Source organism: Antrostomus carolinensis, unplaced genomic scaffold (genome assembly GCF_000700745.2).
Source record: "Antrostomus carolinensis isolate BGI_N321 unplaced genomic scaffold, ASM70074v2 scaffold15394, whole genome shotgun sequence".
Taxonomy (NCBI): domain Eukaryota; kingdom Metazoa; phylum Chordata; class Aves; order Caprimulgiformes; family Caprimulgidae; genus Antrostomus; species Antrostomus carolinensis.
This window is the reverse complement of record NW_010310374.1, coordinates 62,592-82,846: the sequence shown is the minus strand read 5'-3', so window position 1 is coordinate 82,846 and position 20,255 is coordinate 62,592. Positions and strand designations below refer to the sequence as shown.

General features: G+C 45.6%; 1 protein-coding gene across 1 annotated transcript in view; it reads left to right on the top strand.

The window, feature by feature from the left end:
* MDGA1 (MAM domain containing glycosylphosphatidylinositol anchor 1) overlaps positions 1–20,255 on the top strand; it is a gene marked incomplete at both ends in the record, with an annotated part of 92,756 nt that overhangs the window by 21,267 nt on the left and 51,234 nt on the right. Inside the window, one exon of the mRNA XM_010166415.1 lies at positions 18,582–18,851. Coding sequence (XP_010164717.1) covers positions 18,582–18,851 — 270 coding nt within the window. The remainder of the gene's footprint in view (positions 1–18,581; positions 18,852–20,255) is intronic.

Genomic DNA, 20,255 nt, shown 5'->3' with positions numbered 1-20,255 from the left:
TGAACCTATTGGCAATGCTGTACATCAGACAGGCAATAGTCAGCATCAATTTCCCCTGTTATCTATGTAGCAAACAGAAGAGCAAGGAGGAGAGGAAGAGGTGATACTGTAAATAAGTAAGAAGCATTGCTGGATCCATGCAACTGGAAATGGAAATGCATTAAACTGTTTCGATCAACTGTTGAAGCCATTGCTCAATGTCAGTGCTCTTTGCCGGTGCCCTGCCCCATCTGAAACATAAGCTTGGATATTAACTGCTCCATTAAAAGCACTCTTGAGACATGCTCCTGGCATGGAGATGTTTCTTCAGAGTGGCTAGGACTGGGTTTTTGGCTCCTGAGAGCTCCTTACAGCTCTCCCTGCCTGTGTGAAGGGAGTCTAAGAGAAATGAGACCATGGCCAGAGCTGACCCATATCTGTGACTGAGTTGGCTTATCTGTCTTTTTGCTTGGCCATGTGAGCTGGAGTATGGAGCTATCTGCTAAGAACTTTAGACTTGGCCGGTTTCATTTCTTAGTGTATTTATTAATAGTGATTCTTTTAATTTTCTGTATTCTTTTCATCAGTGAAGTCCATCCTGACACCCTCCTCCAAGCTGAGGAGCAGAGTTCAGGAGCTAACTTGGGGGCAGAAGGTGATTATTTTTTTTTCTACCCTTGCAGTGGCTGAGGCTTTCCTGCCCTTCCATTCATGCTTCAGTATCACTGTTCTACATGGTACAGGTCTTGTTCTCAAGAGAAGGAAACCCCAAGCTCTCATAACAACCAGAGCTCTGGGATGCTCTAGTTCATTTTAAACTGTCAGAGGCTTAAGAATGATTTGATGTTCTGGGATAGGTGCATCTGTATTAATAGTCATGGGAAAACTCTACCTTCTACAAATTCAGTGTTTGTAAACCTGGAGACTTTCATTAGCGAAAAGAAGAAAACCATTTGTAGTCATGGGCATGACCTCGAGCCACCAGTCTGAATAAAGTTCTGACCTGATATCTGGTCCCACTTTGATGGAAATCCTCCCTGTTTATCCCCTAATTTGTTGCACAGAGGTTTGTGCAATTAAGCTGAAGGTATACGTGTTATTTCTTTGTTTCTGTCAATACACAGAATCCTCCCATTCCCCCCATTAAGAGCGGAGAGTTTTGTTTGTGATTGTCAACACACTTCCCTCAAGCAGTATTGTGGCTGGGATTAACTTGCTTAGAGCTTGTGTTTGTGCACGTAGCCCTGTCCTCGGCAGTACGACGTTAGGATTGCTCCTCTGCTTCCCAGTGCCTGGGCCACTAACAACTAATTAGAGTTGTCAGTCTAAGGACGGGCTGAAGGAGGAATTGGTTTTACTCCATCATGGCTGTAAACCCAAATGGCCATGGTTCAGAGCACAGTAACAACCACAGAGGCTTAACTGGCCTCAGATTTGTTTTAACAATTACCATCTATTGGTCCTGGGGCCTGGCAGGTGAGGCTGTGACAGCAGTTACATTGGTTTCAGATTTGGTCTTCAGATGGGATTGTACCAAAGGTAGCTGAAAAGAGGATGGCTCCTGTTTGTCTGGGACTTGTTGGCCCTACCCCCCTGCCAGCCTCATGGCACTGAGGGGCAGGTAGTCTGACAGGCTAAGGATGCTTAGCTAAAACCTTCTTCTTTGTGACCACCTTTATGTTTGCTGAGCAAAGCCCCAGGATTCTCAGTGCAGGTTTTTTTGTAGCATTTGCTGTATGCAGCTTTGGAGGAAAACATCTTTCACGGGGTAAAGCAGTTGTATGAATTTTGGCTGGCCTGAATTTTTCCCCTTGGTGTGTAGCGATTAGGACTTGCTCTGCAGGACCCTGGTCTATTCTCTGCTTGTTGCCTTGTAGGGAAGGCTCCCATGTGCTGCTACTCACCGAGATTTTCTTGGAAAGTCTCCCTTGTACTGCAAGAGCTTTTCTGATTTACCTCTTTGATTCAAATTGGTCTGACAGAGCATGTCTGCATGCTGTGGTGGCCAGGAGATAGAGGAGACTTGAGACATAAAGCAAAAGGCCCAGATGTCAGGGAGAATCCACTGGAGCGGTGGAGGCTGGGGAGCAGATTTTGCAAAGCTGGCACATTCAGTCTGTGGCACCACACGTCAGATGCAAAGCACTGGAAGGCCTCCTCACTGTGCACTGGGTAAGTGACTGTGAAAGGAGAGAGGATGATACCCAGGCGTGTGCATCAGGAAGGTGGGAGCCCTCCTTAAAGACAGAATGTGGGTCTGCTACGTGAGACTGCAGCCTGCCTGCGCTGCCGTTCAGCCTTTGTGCAGCTCATTGCTCATCTCTGAACACCTCTGTGGTTGTAATGACAGGGTGAGTAAAAGCTTGTGTGAGAGCTCCTCGCCTAGAGAGATGAATTTGTTTGTTCAGAAGAGAACTGGTTTAAATCAGCTAATCACTTTCTTGGAAGATGGGAGAAACAAATACACTTCCCATAAGCTGCCATTATCCTGTTTTTTGGCTAGACTCTCCAGGAAGAGCAACTTAATTTTATCAAGAGAGAGAGATCCAAGCTATACAGTTTTGTCAGGAAAGGAGAGACAAGAGCTGCATAGCCACAATGGATGGCAGACAGTGTTGGTCATCTCTCTCTGAACGATTGCTCACCTACTGTGGTCCTCTCACGGCTGAATACCAGATCTAGTACTGTTTTCATTCAGACACTCCTTTTAAGGTTTTCCTTCTATGGCAGCTATTTTCCCTACAGGACCTAGGTATACAGAAACTTGTTGGGATAAAAAACAGGTCCAGAATCCTCTCAAATGTTTTGTGCAAGGCATCTTGTGAGGCTGTGCATGTGCTATACCGTGAGCCATGCAGTAATTCTGGCATCAGAAGACATGGGGCAAGGAAGGTGGTAGATTAAGTGAGTTAGAAAACTGCTGCCAGCTCTCATATTTTAAGGCTGAAATCACTGGACAGGAAAGGAGGGAATGCCCTGTCCCTATCTAATTCTGCCTCTTGGTGACCAGAAAATAAACACGTTGAGTGTCCAGCTGTGGGGAGAGACGTGCTATGGACCAGGACTCACTGAGGGAACCAAGAAGACACCAAGCAGGCAAAAAAAAGCAGTTCATTTGTTCATGGTAACTCTCAGCCTCTGCACAAGAGCCTGAGAGAGAGAAGTAAAAACAGTTGTCCACACCTGCAGTGGAGCGTAAGGACGTCAGATCTGACGCAGGACCTGTGCCAGGGGAGCAGAGGCTCTTTTCCCACCACATCTTTCCCAGAGAGATCTATGTGGTACCATGGCATTGTGCCTGTGACTTTGCTTTTCTCTCAGGATTTTTGGGCCAAAAACTACGTCAAGCAGCACCTATGAGGGAGCAGGAGCAGTCTTACATGCTGTTCCTCACCTGCTCTCTGCACCCTGGCACTAGGGCAGAGCTATTTCTTCCAGCCTAGCTGGAAGACTGTGACAGGCACATGGAGGCAGTGCACAGAGTAGTGATGCCACTTTTGAGAAGAGGGCTTATGAAAGGAAGACCTTAAGTCATTCCTGATATGAACAGAAGCTCTAGTAGGAAACTAAGCATCCTGGGGGGCGTGCTGAATTTCAATTAGCTGTGACCATCCTGGCCCTGAGCTCTGAAACAGCACCAATTATGTTCACTCCAATAGGGAAACTGAATGTGAATTAAATTTCAGAGGTGCTCTGGCTTCTCTATGTCCCAGCAGGTCTTTCTGCTGCCAGTTCTGTGCTGGGACACTGTACTGGGAGGCTGAGGGTTCAGTTTTTAGGAAGAGCATAGTGGCCATTTGAAGCTTTCTGTGAGGAAACAACTATTCAGTTACTAGTTTGTGCTTTTTCACTTGGAACAGTCTCTGAGCAAGAAACTGTCTTTTCTTTGAAGCCTGGAAACAGTGTTTTCTCAGTAAGCAGAGGTCACATTTCCAACATGCACCCCTCTCAAGCTATTTCACTTCCTATAGTTCCTGATTTCCATTCCTCTCTGCCTCTCTGTTGCAAACACAAATAAGCGTGTGTGTGCACATGCTCCTACCTTATCTCAGCTTTTGCTTCTGATTCAAATTTAATTGGCCTCCAAGACTTGAGGTAAACCAGTCAGTTTTCTTTTTATGAACCCAGTGATGAACCTGCAAAACCCTCATTGGTCCCAGGAATTGACAGCCGTGCTTAAATTTCCTAGTTGCATGCAGACCTGTTGCATTTTGTATGATTTTGGTCGTGTGTGATCAGAGGAAACCATGGAAATTTTTAATTACTGTTGACTGGGAGGAAGCTGACTTCTGAGACTGTTTGCTTGTTCCTCAGGCTGCAAAGAAGGTGAATGGGATGTAGAAGAGACTGAAAATTACTCAATTTCTGTGGGGAGGAAGCGTCTGGGATAAATCCCTGCTGGCTAAAGAAAGAATGCCAATGGAAGGCCATTCCAATTGACCCTTTGTAGGCTCTTGATCTGTTGTGACTTGCTCTCACATCTGATAAAATGTGTGCTGTAAATCTCATCTGTCACAAATATGCTACAACTCAGCCAAGCATTTGATGGGCGGAATCAGTTGGAGTGCTAAAACTAACAGGGGTTCCTGACAGTGACCATGATTGAGGTCAAGAGAACAATAAATAATAGTGGTATTTGCATTGAACAGAGATTTTCCTTACCAAGTGCTGGTTGCAAAGAGATATTTTACTGTCCTAATCATAAGCTAGAACGTAGTAGCTAATAAGAACTTAATGCAATATAGATGGGCTTAATAGTGCTAGGCCTGCTGGGATTTTCTGAGCAGTTAATAGCTTATGCATAATACAGGCCCTTTAGCCAACATCTTGCTATGCTGTGAAATGGGGAACTGGGGCTTGAGGGAAAGGGAGCAGCCCTCCATCTAAGGCACTTTGCTAGAAGGAGCATAATGAGTCTAAAGGGATGAGAAGATGGTGGCAGTTGGCTGGGTCAGAGGAAAACAGAGCAGCACTTAAAACGGGTTTTTGTGATTTGGGGATTTTTCTTTTCCCCTTGGGCTGCTTGTAATGAGGCCTTGCAAAAGTCCAAGTTTATGCATGGAAATGGGCAAGTTTTCATTCTGATTAGCTTTCTAGGAACCAACTCACATGTATAAATGAAGAGATGCAAATGAAACTACCCACAGTTTTAAAGAGAGGAGGAAAGACAGCTGGGTTTTGTGGGGGTTATTTGGTTGGGGTTTTTTTAAACCATTTGGAGAAGCTTATGTGCTCCAGTCCACCTACCCAAAATGCCGAGACTCCAGCTTCCTGATCATTATGAGGAAGCAGAAGCTCTTTGAATCTCTTTTGAACCATTTGGTGCTGTTTGTTTAGACAGGAGAGTTAGTTACATGTCAAGCATAGTCTCTGCCACTAGTGGAGCTGAGGAACAAGGTGAGTTTACCTTTGTGGATCTAAACTTGGATTATTCGTACATTTTCAGTGCAGCGTCTCCTCACAGACTGAAGTGACAGAGAATTCAATGTGTGCCTCAGTAAGTTGTTCCAGCATTTTTTTACTCTCATGGTTCAGTTGTCATGACTTAATCTAAACCTGTCTCATTTCAGTTTCCAACTACAAGCTCTGTTTATGCCTTTGTCTTCTCACATAAAGAGCTATTTGTTATCAGCAGTCTCTTCATTGTGTAATCTCAGACGCCAGAACAAGTAATCTCTTAGCCTTTTTTCAGTATGGAATCCAGAAAGAGTCTCTTTAGCAATTCACCACAAGGCAGGTTTTCCAGCCCTTGATTCATTTTTATAGCCCTTTTCTCATTTTTTTTTCAACATCAGTCTGGCAGCGTGGTCACCCGTATTAAATAGATTTTCAAAAATGATCTTACTGATGCAGATGCAGGGGTGATACCCATCTCACAATATGTCTAGTAAGCTTTGGCTTAGTCATCCAAAGATTTGGACATCTTTGGCCTACAGAATTAAGCTGAAAGCTGATGTTTGCTGGGTTACATCGACTCAGGCTCCTCTTGGAGTCATTGTTTCTCTCCTAACAAAGTGACACATTCTCTCCTCAACAGTTTTCTTTCCAGACCTTTACACTATCCAAGATAAATTGAATGCAGTTACCATAAACACATTCCATCAAGCGAACCAAGTTGCTCTTTGCGAGGTATCTCTCTAGTATGTTATTTACTGCTGCATATTTTGTGTCCTCTACAGATGTTGGTATCTTATCCTGACATAGGCACTTAAGGATGGTGAATGTCAGTTATTGCACATTAAAGCGCTGCCTTTGTGTGGGAGGGAAGGAAGCAAAGCACAGGCCACATCCTGGAGCTGTGCCAAGGTCTGCACCCAGTCACCCCAGCTGCAAATGGATGTAAGGTCATTCAGACACCAAAGGTGGTTGGTTATATGTGATGTTGGCTACACAGCCTGAACAGTGGGCTTTATAATTGAGGTACTTCAGCAATGCCAACCTGCTGGCTGGATCTTTGACCTTCACATGAAGATGTGAAATAGCATCAGTTTAAGAGGTTCATATGGGATCTCACTAGAGAGATATTCCTAGAGAAGGTCTTTCCTCTCACTAGAGAGATCTCAGTGGTACATGCACCCATTTAAAATTTCTTTTTGAACTCTTTCAGTTAATGTGTTTTTAATCTGCTTAATGTGGGCTGCATTTAAATAGTGTTACATCTTCAATTAGTCTGTCATGTGGAAGCAAGCCAGGATCTTTCCAATGCCTGAGGATGTTATGACAAGTTAGTTACTTTTCTTGTTGCTTTCTCAAACATTACCCAGTTTGTCTGACAAGGACCCATAAAACTATATTAATCATAATTCATTTTTTAACTTGTAAAGTTGCATCCCACATTCATCTTCTGTGAGTTTTTTTCTGGAATCAGTGAGGAATAGAAAGGTTTATTACTGTTTGCTCTGAGGTATCTTCTGCTTACATTGACCCAATTGGTTCGTGTTTGTACTCCCATAGGCAATCCATGCATGGAGGGTACAGAATAATTTTATCTCCTCTGATGCTTGCAGGATGCTATCACAAACTTCCCCTCAAAGGCCTGAGTGGATGAAGTTTTCCCCCATCTTTCCTTACTTCCTATGGCATTTTTTAAGGTTTTTATGATCTGTGGTTAGTCTGTTATTCTGCCATTTTTGCAGTGATTAATTCAGATCAGGGTACACAGATCCAGCTAGAGTCTTACAAACAGGACCTAGAGAAGCCTGTCTTTCCATCGTCTCTGGCTTTTATCACAGATTTAGCCATAGATATTCCCAGATTTAAGTCCATGCAGGTTCTTTCCAGATCTGTACTCAGAATTATACACTCTCTCTGTTCACAACAGCAGGATGGCTCAGCAAACATTGCTGAAACTTGTTTAAAATGCCCTTTTCACCTGGGGTAACTGATTCTTGGAGGTGTTACGATCTGTTAAAGTGATTCTGGAAGAAGCAGGATGCTGTGTTACAGTGTGTGCTGCTGCAACCCCTTGAGTTGATAATTGTCGATGGACTGACTCAGGCCAGGATCCACTTTCAGATCTTGATGCAGTGAGTGAGAATGAGGAAGGTAATGGCCTTACTTTTTGTGTCCCAGAAGTCAGAAATGTGAAAAATGTGAACTTTATGGAACCAGCTTCAGGCATTTATCTGTTGAACCAAAATCCAGGCATCGGGAGAAATGGAGTGTGTACTTCCCACTTGTCCTGTATATCACCTTTGCTGCAGCCTAAGTCCTCCTCAGTCAACATGAAAAAGTGTCTCTGTGAGAGAAGCATGTGCCCACATTGCTCCTCCAAATGCTTCCTGTAGTGCTGGCCCGGTTTGAGGTCAGCCACAGAAGCAGCCTGGAAAATCAAATGTCAGAGCAGATTTATCCAGTGAGCGGGACTGTTAATAAATTTCCATCTCCTGGTCCAAGTCCAGAGGAGATGGGGCAGAGCTGATAGCCAGATGGGGAGGTCGAAGGAGCAGGCTGCTGTCCTTGAATGATTGCCAGTTCTGTCATTGGCCTCCTTTCTGCGCCCTCTGCTGCAGAGGAGACCCTGAGCCCTGGAGAGTGATTTCTGGGAGCCCACAACACCTGCGGCTGTCAGAAGTGACAGTGCTCTTCCTAATGCAGGGAAAGGCGAGAGCTGCAGGGCTGTGTCTGCTTCAGCAGTGAGGCTGGTGTGCTGCTGCTTCTCTGGAAACATGGTGGCAATGTAGAGAGAAGACATGAAGTTTCCAGCAGGGAAGTGAGTCCTCCATAGCTTGAGTCCATGCCCTTCTCTGAGACAGGCAGTATCATCCCAGCCTGAGGAAATGGGACTGCCAAATCCTCTGCTGTCTCCATAGGTGGTTAGCCATTTTGGGAATAAGCTATAGGGAGATGGTTCTCTGTAACCAGCAATCTGCTGAAGATACATTCATGAAAAACTCTGACAGTTACTGATATGACAGATAAAGCATTTTTTTTTCCGTAATTAATTAATAGAGGAGGAGTTGGACACAGACACTTAAGAAATTCAGACATTTTAAATGCATGCAGGTAGCAGTGTGAAGGATGGAGGGGGAAGACAGGACTTTCAGATGTCAGAGATGGTAGCTGTTTGGCAGCTGGCTTTTTGGAGCCGGTCACTATTCTGAAACACCTCAGCCATTTCATCTGAGGGACCGTTTGAACCTATCCTCATTTTTTCTGTCCTTCTCCTGTGATTGATTTGATCTACTTTGATTCATCTGAAGATGATGATGACAATGATGAAGAGGTAACCATCCAGAGAGTGACAGCAGAAATGTTTACAGTAAAAAAAATGTTCTTGCCTCTCCTTTCTCTATGCTATATATACCAATACTCTGTTTTTAAATTGCATGCATTTCTTAAGTTCCTGTATGTACCACCCTCCTTGTTACATTAATTCTTATGGGAAGAATTGCTTCAATATCTGTTGACCTCAGCTGCTTCATCTATGAGACTGAACGTTTGCCATAAATCTTACAGTTTGAGCATCCTTTCAGCCTCTTTCTGAACAGTTACATTTTCATTGTGGTCATCTTCCTCATATGAATCAAGATCAATCAGGAGTTGAAGGATGGAAAAATGGGGCAATGATGACAGTTAACAGAGCAGGATATTAAACAATTGGCAGCAGAACTTTGAGGCAGTGGATAGAGAAGTGATGGAAAGCTGAGTGTGCTCTATGCTGAGTTCTTCCTCCTTGCTCCAAATTCCCTGCTAGGTCTGAAGGAGAGGCTGAGGAAAAGCCTGGTGTGTATGGGGAAGCTTGTCCTCTTTTCACTCTGTAGATAAGTGGAGAAACACTGTATTAACTCTTCCTAGTCTAGCTTTGCCCCATGCATCCTTTTTTCTTACTAGTACAAAGAATTCCAAGCAAACATATTAAGGAGTACTGGTTAATATTTGATTATCTTAATTGCCTTGGATGGCCCTCCTTCCCCTACCAGGCTCTTTCTGGCTTGGATCTCTCCCCTTTCCAGCTCTGATCTCACTACCCCATCATTAGAGCAGGTCTGATTTTTTAATCAACATTTCTACATTTGGCTATGGTGCCTTTTGCTTTGCCTGCCTGTTTGGAAAGCAGCTGTGAAGAGATCATCTGGTGCTTCCAATTTAGCTTTCAAACTGTAAACTGAAGGTGAGGTAACTTTGTAGCCCAGCTGTGAGCAGAAGGCTCTGACCACCTGTGGCCCTAACAATCACTATATTTCTAAAGCAAGGACTCTTCTCTGTTTTGACAGGATTGCAGTTCTTGGAGGCACTTTCTCCTGCAACCTCCTTGCTCTTAACTTTCAGTTCTTTTATTAAAAAGGTCTAAACATATGGAGGCAATTGAACTGCTTAGGCACCTGGTGATGGAAGAGCCTGTTGCTATTCAGTTGCTGCTTGGAATCAGCAGTCATCTCTGCCTGGTAGCTCCAATGGTTGTGGGTGAGATCCTCCATAGGAGACTACGGGAAATTCAGTCAATTCCTTGTGGGTGGTAGCTGCATACTCTGGACATGAGCCCCAGCAGTGGCACTAATTTGATGCTGTTTGGAGTCCAAAGATTTAACGCTGTATTTGCTATGGGGAACATGCAGGCTGTTGTCTGTTTCTTTTTCCCTTCCCAGCATAGTTCCATTGTGGCACACAGCAGCTCAAACACACAAGGTGTCTTCTGTCCAAGGGCAGTACATGCTAAGACTCAGCTTACCAATGAACTCAATAAACAAAGCACTGAGAGTTCATGGAGAGGTTCATATAGAGGGGTGGCAGTGGACACCTCACTGCAGGTGTTGCACAAGCATTTGCTTTGGTCTGCATTCATCCCACCTCACAGAGTTGTGAGGGCTGGGATCACCTTAAGCTCCCTGTGCAGGCACAGGATGGAGGGAGGTAATGCTAGCTAGGGATTCCTGCCATTCAAATTGTCCACTGGAGATGTCTCTCTCACTAGCTTTGGAGGGAGGTGGCATTTCTAACTTGAGTACCTCAATGAAGAGCCTGAGCTTAGGTGGGATAAATTTGAGCTTGAGAGTCCTGTTCCAGCTAGCTCCAGGTTTGCTGTCAAACCTGGAGGCGTGATCAGTCCTTTCTCAGTTGCTCCATATCCTTCTCAGGAATGTGGAGGGCCTATTTTAGGACTATGAATATCACAGATTGCCTCTTTTCCCTTCTTTACACTGTGGATGGAAGCATAGGGAATGCATTCTGCTGTGATGGGCCAAGCAGCTCTGTTTCTGCTCGCAAGGTTGCAAATGGTACCTGTTGACCTCTGCCCCATTACAAGTCCCTGTGTCCTGCTTGTCTCTGACAGGTGTGTGAGGAGAGTCAGAGCTGTAGATTCAGGTTTGTCTTTTATTTTCTCCTTTCCCAAACTTTTTGAATGTGATACCTCGGGCATTTTTAACTCTAGGGCAGTGTTTCAGCCCAGAGAAAACAAAATCTAAATAGGAATTAAAGCTGTGCTGCTGCCACCTGAAGAGCAGAGGAAGGAGAGAAAGGGGAATTGTAAAGATATATATACACATACACACATGCACATATAAAACGTCAGCATCATCTTGTCAAGGACTTTGGGAGAGGAGAAGAGGACTAAATTATCTCCTAGTATTTGCTGAGGTTGGGGACTACTGGGGATAAGACAAGAGTTAATTACTGGGACATAAGAACACCTATGGGGAGGACTTGCAGTAGGCTTAAACTGCAGCAAGGGAATTGGGTTATTTGGTAAGAAAAGCTAGTGATAAACTCTGAAGTAAGAAGAAAGATCTGGATTCTCTGTTTTGGAAGAAGAATCTCATTTGGTTCTTTTTTGTGTGTTGATTTTCTTTTCTTTTCCTTAGTTTGCACTGGCAATGATTCACTTTATTCCCAGAACTACCCAGCTGAGTAGCTCACCTATGAATTATTGAGTAGTAAGATAACTGGTTTTCTGCCAAAAGTTAATGCATATGGGATGCTTTGGGGGGAAAAGTATCATTGGCTGACTGTTAGTGAATGTTTGGATCTAAACTATTAATATGCTATTGGGAGCTGCATGTCACTGCCAGCCCAATTTGTTAAACAGAAGCATGTAATAACAGACGTATGAGTATGAGCTGACATCTTGTTACCTTCTAGAAGACAGAGGCAGATCCTGAGCGAGAGCTTGTGGTCTGACAGTGCTACACATGGCAGAGCTCCCCTCTTGTGGATGGGCAGGAGAATCCGAGATCCACCCCAGCCATCATCCTGCTTCACGGTGCTGTAACAAACAAAAGAGACAATGTTTTCATGTTAGTCTGTGGGGGAAAAAAAAAATAAAAAATCTGGATTTGGGTTATGCCATTGGTCTGGCAGTAATTGAAGGTATTAGCTCTGAAATGCCCACTCTCTCACCCTCTTTATTTCTCTTGTGCATAATTTTGCTAATTGGGTGGTATGTGGGTGGGGGGAGGATTATCAGCATGCATTTCACATTCAGATGTGTATATGTCTTCTGTACATACACCATCTTTTCCCATTTATCTTTTTCAATTAGGGGAGCATACTGTTTTGAAACTGGGCACTTGAAGGTAGGTGAGGCATGGGAATGAGGTGGCTTTACACTGCAAGAGAATACTTGTCTTTGTAGTGTCTTGTTAGCACGAATTAATTGGGCAGTGAGTCTGAGTGGAGTTCCAGCATGTCTGGGACAGATCTTTTTTGAGGAGGCATATCTGTGAGGCAGAAGGTCTGGAAATTCCCACCCTGGATGGACTTTTCTTCAAAGTATTCTGTAAAGTGAGCTAGGGGTCTTATGTATTAATCAGCATAGCTCATCATGCAGAAGAAGAAATCCTTTAGTAAACCCCTCTTTATTAAAACAAGGTGGAGACTGGTTGAGCTAATTGGCTTGGCAAGTTCAGAGAAGAGAAAAGCAGAAAAGCTGGTAGTGAATACATTTCATTTGCTCTTCTAAAAGCAGTCAACTAGCACAGAACTAAGCCTTCTCTGCTCTGAGCTCTGCTTCTCCGGTCCCTGCACCTACTTGTCTAGCAGAAAATGTACTCAAACAAATTTGTTTTGTTTGAAATAACAACACTTGCAACTTCCCTTTCAAGCGCTTTGCAAAATATACACGTTTTATCTCTTTATACATGGGGAGACTGAATTGCAAAGGCAAAAAGCATAGAAGATGAAAGAGATTCTGGCTTTTAGCTGAAATAGGTTGAGCAAACCTCCTCCATCTCCTTTCTTCTAACTACTCAATTATATCATCTCTCAGAAACAAGCATATGAGACTGGTCTTGTAAATATTAGTTGGATATTTGTCCCCATATGGAAAACTGCTGGTGCCTAATGTGCATTCTTGGGGTGTGGGTGCTGTTGCAGGGAACAGAATTGCTCAGCTGTGATTTCCCAGCCTTATGACAATACAAGAGCTTCCCATTTGCTCAGGTAGAGAGCTCTGGTCTCTCCTGGAGCTGAAACCATGAAGTTTTCTACCTGCTGTGAAAGCAGGGGTGCAGTATCTTTGATGCCCGTGGCATCTTTATTATCCTGGATTATGGTACCAGGGGCTGGATAAGGAAGACACCCTTTACTGGGATCACTTTAACTGTCAAGAGAAGATTAGGGAAGACTGTATCCAGTATGACTGCAGAAGGGTACCTATCAGAATTGAAATGAATGCTGGATGGGGTCATATAGGTCTCATAATGCCCTAATAGCCTATGCTGGTTTGCTTTCCAGAGAGAGAAATTACTGCCTAGTGTCATTCTCCACAGATAACAATTTTAACTAACCACAAAATGCAGTCTTTCATACCAGGTTATCTGTGTGTCCTTTGCAATGTTAATCCAGCGAGTGAGTGGTCAATTAGCTCTCACACGTGGGATAAGGTGAAGGCTACAAGCAGGAGTCCACTGGTGCTGTGATTGCATAGTTAAGCTTTTAGGGAGTCATTCAGCAGAGTGGGATGAGAGCTGCTGGAAATAAAGCTGCTTTCTAATCTAGCAAGGTTTGCTGTTTTCATCACTTGTGTTGCGTGTTGTACCTTCTAGATTTAAATAAAAATGTAAATGGTGACTGACTCTGGAGGGTAGAAGACAGGGTGTTTTTCACCAGGGAGGAAGCCTGGGCTAAGGACTGAAGTGTGGGTCAGAATACAAGACTGGCACTTCTGCCTGATGGTGCCAGTTCACGTGACATCAGGCAGGCCATCTTTCTGCTTGTGCCTCTCTTCTTCTGGCCAGACGTTGCTGCACTGTGGTGCTCTTTGCAGCAGAGGAAGTGTTGCAGGAAGTAAACCCCTGTAGAAAAATGCGAGTGCAGCAGCCCATGGCAGCTGCACAGACCAGTGGTGCAAGACAGGCAGCTGACCACCTACAGAGATGGCTGTTGCCTGCCACTGGTCACGGTGCCTATGGGAGGAAAGGACTGCCTGTGAGTCAGAAAACAGGTTATGAGTGAGCTCCTCAGCTCTGACAACCCTTTCAGAAGGAGTCAGCATTTGGGAACTGACCAGGATATGCTATTCACAGTCCTCACGCTATGGTGGGAAAGCAGAGCTTGTATGTGTCTTGCATAGTGCTTGCGGCTGTTCAGCCTGGAGAAGAGAAGGCTCCAGGGAGATCTTATAGCGGCTTCCAGTACCTGAAGGGGCTACAGGAAGGCTGGGGAGGGACTTTTTTACAAGGGCAGGTAGGGATAGAACAAGGGATGATGGCTTTAAACTAGAAGAGGGTAGGTTTAGATTAGGTGTTAAGAAATTATTTCCTATGAGGGTGGTCAGACACTGGAACAGGTTGCCCAGAGAAGTTGTGGGTGCCCCCTCCCTGGAAGTGTTTGCAGCCAGGCTGGATGAGGCTTTGAGCAACCTGGTCTAGTGGAAGGTGTCCCTGCTGATGGCAGGGAAGTTGGAACTAGATGATCTTTAAGGTCCCTTCCAACCCATACCACTCTTATGATGCTATTACAATAGTGTTGTGCTGTGGTGTTTAGGATTTTCAACCTACTGGATTCTTGCTTGAGCTTTTAATCCAAGGTCTGTTCGCTCAGTGTTCCCCAGTTCTGCAGGTGCTGGTTTGTGTAGAAGCTTGTCACTGATTTTGATGCATCAGTCTACTCAAATATGAACCTTTCTTGGCCTTTCATCCATATCAGTTAGAGCAACCTCATGACAACGTCCCCAGTTTAAAAAAAAAAAAAAAAACACTTAAAATTTTTTTCTGTCTTCACCCCACAAGTCAAAAACTTACTATAGTGCATCACTGCCATCCTGGGATGCTCTGACTTCACTGCTGGTGAAAGAAGCATCTCTGCCTCCTGGAGGCAGCTGAATTTGTTGGGAACCTACAACAATCAGACAGCATTGCAGGTATGGCCAAGTACCCTTCCTTGAGCTGTGCCCAAGCAGGACGACACAGTAACAGTGCAAGGAGACTGTGGTCTCTCCTGCAGGCACTTTGACTCTTGTGAGGAAGAACACTCCTCCCTGTTTGTGCTTCCTTCACTCTTGCCCTTCATCATTGTGAATACCATGTTAGCTTAGCAACCCTTCAGCGCAGAGCATCTGCTCGGGCTCACAGCAAGGGAGCTGCCTACAGCCCGGCTTTGCTTTAGGGTACCTGGCATGCTGGAGTAGGTTGCCTGTGTTTGGCTGATTTGATTTGCTCCTAACGAGCAGATGAGTGATTATGTTTTCTGCTGTTGCACAATAATTCTGCTGTGAAGGCAGGCTGCCCTGCCTTGTGTTTTCCAGCAGCCACATCTTAACAAGGTTGCTGAAGGAGCGTTGCTCCTTCAATGTTGCCTGGAACGGTAATCACTGCCCTTTCCACCCCTTTTGTCACTCATTCTGCAAGCTAGCTCTTTTAGAGTTAATCTCTGTGCTGAGAGAAAACAGTAATCAGCCATATTTGTTTGTTGTGTTTCTTATCAGGGGATCCTGAAGCCCTGTGTATGCAGAGAGGTTTTTTACATCTTTCTTGAAGCATAGCAACCTGCTGTCTGCAAGGTGGCTGTAGCTTAACAGAGCACTTCAGCTGCATGCACTGGAGTTCAGGGGAGACACGGGAAGGCATTTGAGGAGCCTCTGGACAAGGCCCCTCCTTTGGAACTGGGTTAAAAACTGGGGCTAATGGTACTCACACTCCCCAAAGGGCACTATGACAGCTTAGTGAGCCAGAGTAGCCAGACGTTGCTGTACTGAGCAGAACAGCTCCCTTACAGCCAGCAGAGATGCTGCTTCTCTGTGGGTATGAGAGGCACCTGGAAAATCATTATCGTTTCCTGCAGCTCCCTAAGGGTGTCTGCACAGGAGTCATGTTCATAGAATCATGGAATTGTTTTGGTTGGAAAACAACCAAACTGTTAAGATCATGGAGTCATGTTGGAAGTCTGTGCTCCGAGACAGTCACCATCTCAGGTGTACCAGAGCTGTTCAGTTCCCAGTCCTGGGGAGTAGGAGCACCAGCTCATTTAAACAAGCTTTCTTTTGTATTTAAGCCAAGGATGAGAAAAAGCTGTGTTGTTATCTGCTAAGATTTGCAGTCTGAATCCCTGTGTTGGTGGTGGTCTCTCTTTTGTGTATAACCTACTTGAACAAGCGTGGGCTCTCCAGTAGGCGTTGGAAAGCAGAGCTGATTTCTGGCTCTGTAATTGTTGTTGACCTTTCTTTGCTTTCATATCCACTGGCAGCCATCAGCAAGAGGTGCCCCTTGCCATAGTACCAAATGCATCCTTTGCAGTGATGGGATGACCTGCTTCAGCTCTCTCTCCAGAAAACCCAGGGGCTCCAGGACTACCTGCAGAGTTAATGCTCATTGGGAGTTTCCTAGTGCCAGAGACAGGAGAAGCAAACCTAATCCATTTTTACTGTACAGGCACTTTCAGACATTCCCTTTGCAAGATGCTAACATAGGCCCAGAGCCTGTCCCAGAGCAAATCAAGTAAATCCCACTTTGAAGCTGAAGATTAAGTATCTTCTGCATCCTTGGCTGCCCTGCTGTTCCTGTGACCTAAGGAAGCATCTGGATCATCCCAGCTCTGTTTGGGTGACCCTTTACCTGCCCCAGACACTCCCTCAGTGAAGCCCAGGGGGGCACTTTCCTTGCAGCGTGTGTCCTTGCAGGGGGCACTTTGTCCAATTTCAGATCTTTTCTCTTCCTCTGTCCCAGCTTCGTACACAGGCACTGATCAGTGCAGTGGGAAGCTGCTCTCCCACCCCTCTGTTTCCTCCTCATGAGATACATTGTTCTGAGTACATCTGGAGCTGCTGTGACATTTTTTTTAAGCCTGCCTTTCTTGTTTTTCTCCCCTTTCTCTCTTTTTTTTTTTTCTTTTTTCCTCTACATCACCAGCTGGCCTTGATTATAATGTGAGACCCCACCAGCTTCAATTAAGGAGCAGATGTGACCCAAGAAATGGGATAGCAGCTAGGGATGGAGATGACACATTCATGGCACTAGGTCTAATCAAACAACTTCTCACATTATTCTCACCGTGAGGTGGAAGATGTGAGAGCCAAAGGCAAGTCAGTGCTTGGAGCACCCGCAGAGACACATTGCTAGCAAAGCCATCTGTAATGAGCTGACCATGCCCCTCAGCACAGCAACATGAGCTCAGTCAAGGGCTGCTTTTAATGCACTTAAGTGCAGCAAAGGGCCCAGAGGCTGAGAGTTGAGAACAGGTACCTAGAAAACAATCAGTCACTGTCAAACAAGGGCTTCCAGGTGAAGGGGGTACTTGTACGCTGCGTACCTGCAGATGCATCTGTGTCTCTGGGAGAGGGAACACTATGCATGCAGACCTATGGGGTGATGCTTGTACCACCTTCATCTGTGAAGACGGAGATGTCACTAGTGTTACAGAGCTGTAGGTGGGTCTTGCTGGGGTCGGGCTATGGGAGGGGAGAGACTGGTGCCCTCCAGCCAAGGCTATGTTCAGGGCAGCAGGGCTGCTGTGCGACTCGTGGTTCCTGGTGGAGCTGTGTCTGTGGAGCTGTGGATGCTGTGCATTGCAGGTTTTGAGGCCTGGCTCTGCTTGGCAGCTCTGTGGACCTTTAAAGGAGGCAGGTGCATTGTAGATGAGCGTAGAAGTTGTCTGTGGAAGAGCAGGTGCTTTGAACCTGGAGAAGGTGAGTTGTGATTGTGCTGGAGCTGCTATAAATCTGTTCTCCCATTCAGGCTACCAGCTGTTTTGTGTTCATGAAACCTTTTTCATTTTAGAGGGAGAGCTTCTGGTTATTCCCATGCTGTAGTGTTTTAATTAAGAGTTTATTGCAAGTGAAACACATCCATCAGATGGCTGTAGAGATTGAAGTCCTCTGCCATTGCATTAAATAAAGTGTAACCCAAGCAATACCAATCCAGACTTTCTCCTTGCTCTGCCTCGACCAGGCCCAAATTGTAAGGTTCCTGTAAATTTTTTTACAAGTGCTAAAGAACAAGACTTAGTAGCCTCCCTTTGCTAAGGAGGTGGCCACACATCACCATTGTCACACTACTGGCAGAGAAGCTGGCATGGAGAGATGTGACTCACCTCCCAGCATCAAGGAATTGTTGCCAGAGAAAAAAATAGGACCCAGGGCTCCTGTAGCCAGTCCCTGATGTGTTGTATTGATTTATTTGGGAGAGACTCTCTAACACCTCTTCAGGTCTGTGCTCTGTGTGGGCATCCAGTGCATAACCCTCCATCAAACATGGTGCCCCTGATAACCTTGTTGGATGTTGACCAGGAGAACATGAATGTAACTGCTTGGGAGCATACCTGCCTGCTTAAGGCGTGCAGTTTATGCTGGCCATGAGGTTATTTTGATTAGGCTCTGAGGACTGAATCCCCACTGTGATCTTCATCTGTTGGAGTTGCACTTCTCACGTGAAAGAGCAGGGCTTGGTAGCTCCTCCAAGGAGTGTTTCACTGTGGGATGAGACTTGCTAAAGGCCACCCCTACCTAATAATTGGAGAGAGGTGGGAGGTGGTCCCAGCCCAGTCAGAAGGGGATGTCAGATGACTGTTGCTGCTTTAGGTTTGATAAAGCCCGGTTCCCACTAGAAAATCAATACCCTTTTGGCAGTCATAGGTGCCTGTCTATTCAGAGGCACTGCGGGGATGACTGTGCTGCGTGAGACGGCTGTTCCCTGACGGCATCCCTGCCTGTTGCTCTGTTTGGTCTCCAGTCCCCCCCGTGGTGGAGCCAGCCTTCCAGGACGTGCGCCAGGGCCTGGGCCGCAGCGTCACCCTGCGCTGCACCATGCTGAAGGGCAGCCCCATGAAGGTGGCCACCTCTGTCTGGCGCTTCAACGGGACCCTTCTGCCACAGCCCCTGGCAGAACAGCAAGACTACTCGGAGCTGAAGGTGGACAGCGTGAGCCGGGAGACCAGCGGTAGCTACGAGTGCAGCATTTCCAACGACGTGGGGGTCTCCACCTGCCTCTTCCAGGTGTCTGGTAAGTCACAGAGCGCACATCGAGCAAGCTGTTGGATGGGGTCATGGAGGTGGGAAGCTTGCTTCTGATTAACTGGGGCCAGTACAAGCGACCTCTACTGCCTTCTCTGTGCACAGTGCTGTGTTCAAAAGGGACAGCTTCCCTTAAGCCAACAGTGAGTTCTGCTTCCATCATTCAAGCAGTCCTTCAAGTCTGGGGAGGACCTGGGGCAGTTAGTGGCAGCCACTGGTACATTTTAGCAGTGTTTGACCACTTGCCTGAAAGATACAGGACTTAAACCCAAGGCTGCCATCAGCTTTCAAGCTTGGACAACCTGTATTGTAGGTAAGTATTGACCAAGGTGGAGTGAAAGGTTCTACATCCCCCTCAGCAGCCTCCAAAACCGTCTAATTTCCCCTTTAAAAATGATCAAATTAACAAGAACTGTATTATGTATTCCTGTACCTTCCCTGTGTCCCTGAGCTGTCTTTGTGTCATGATGCCTACTAGGACAAACATAAGCTGGGAATGGGTAGTAGTACTCGGTGGATTTGCTGCTTATTTTTCTGTGAATCCAGCAGGCGCCGTAACAGGACTCCACTCCACTCCAGCACCTGCAAAGAGGGATGGCAGAATTATAGCATCTAAAACCACACATCTGACCTAGCCTCTCCAGCTGATCATTAAATCTGCTTTTCCCATGACCCCAGAATTGACTTGGGCATGGGTTTCTAGATAAGCTCTCCAATGAAGTTGCCTTAATAAGCAGTAAATTCAGCCAAAATACTAGGTTTTCAGTCCAGGGCCAATTTATAATACTTTTCAAGTCAGGGCTGGACAAACGAGAATAAATAACACCCAGAGAGGCCTGATTTTGAAGCAGATCTTTCACAGGGAAAAGCTCAGGTATGCTGTAACTCTGAGATGCTCTCAGAAATGGAGAAGCCCAAACAACTTCTACTGTTTGGGCTCCTTTTCAGGACCTTGTTCTTACCCCTTGAGATCTCTTAGGATTTGTCTGGCAGTGGATTTTGCTTGAGAGCTTTGGCCCCCTCTACCCTTTCTTCCTATGCTTGCAACTGTCACATCACTAACTAAATGATATGACCATATCCCACTGTAAGCCACCACAGCAAAATTTGTCTCTAGCAAGCTTAGGAATGCTCCCAGGATCCAAATTTCTTGCTGGAAGTAGTAACAAATACAGATTGCCACCCAGTGTGCCATACTGTGCCCCACAAGATAAAATCCCTTCAGCAGAAAGCAGCATTCATAACAAGCATTTATTTTCCTGCCTCCCTTCTCTGTTTCTAAGGCATTGGTAGCTGATGGTGACTTTTCAGCTCCAGACATCTCTGCCTGTGTCCTGGACAGCTACAAATCAATTAGACCTTCTGAGCCTGTAGAGCAACCTAAAAGATAATC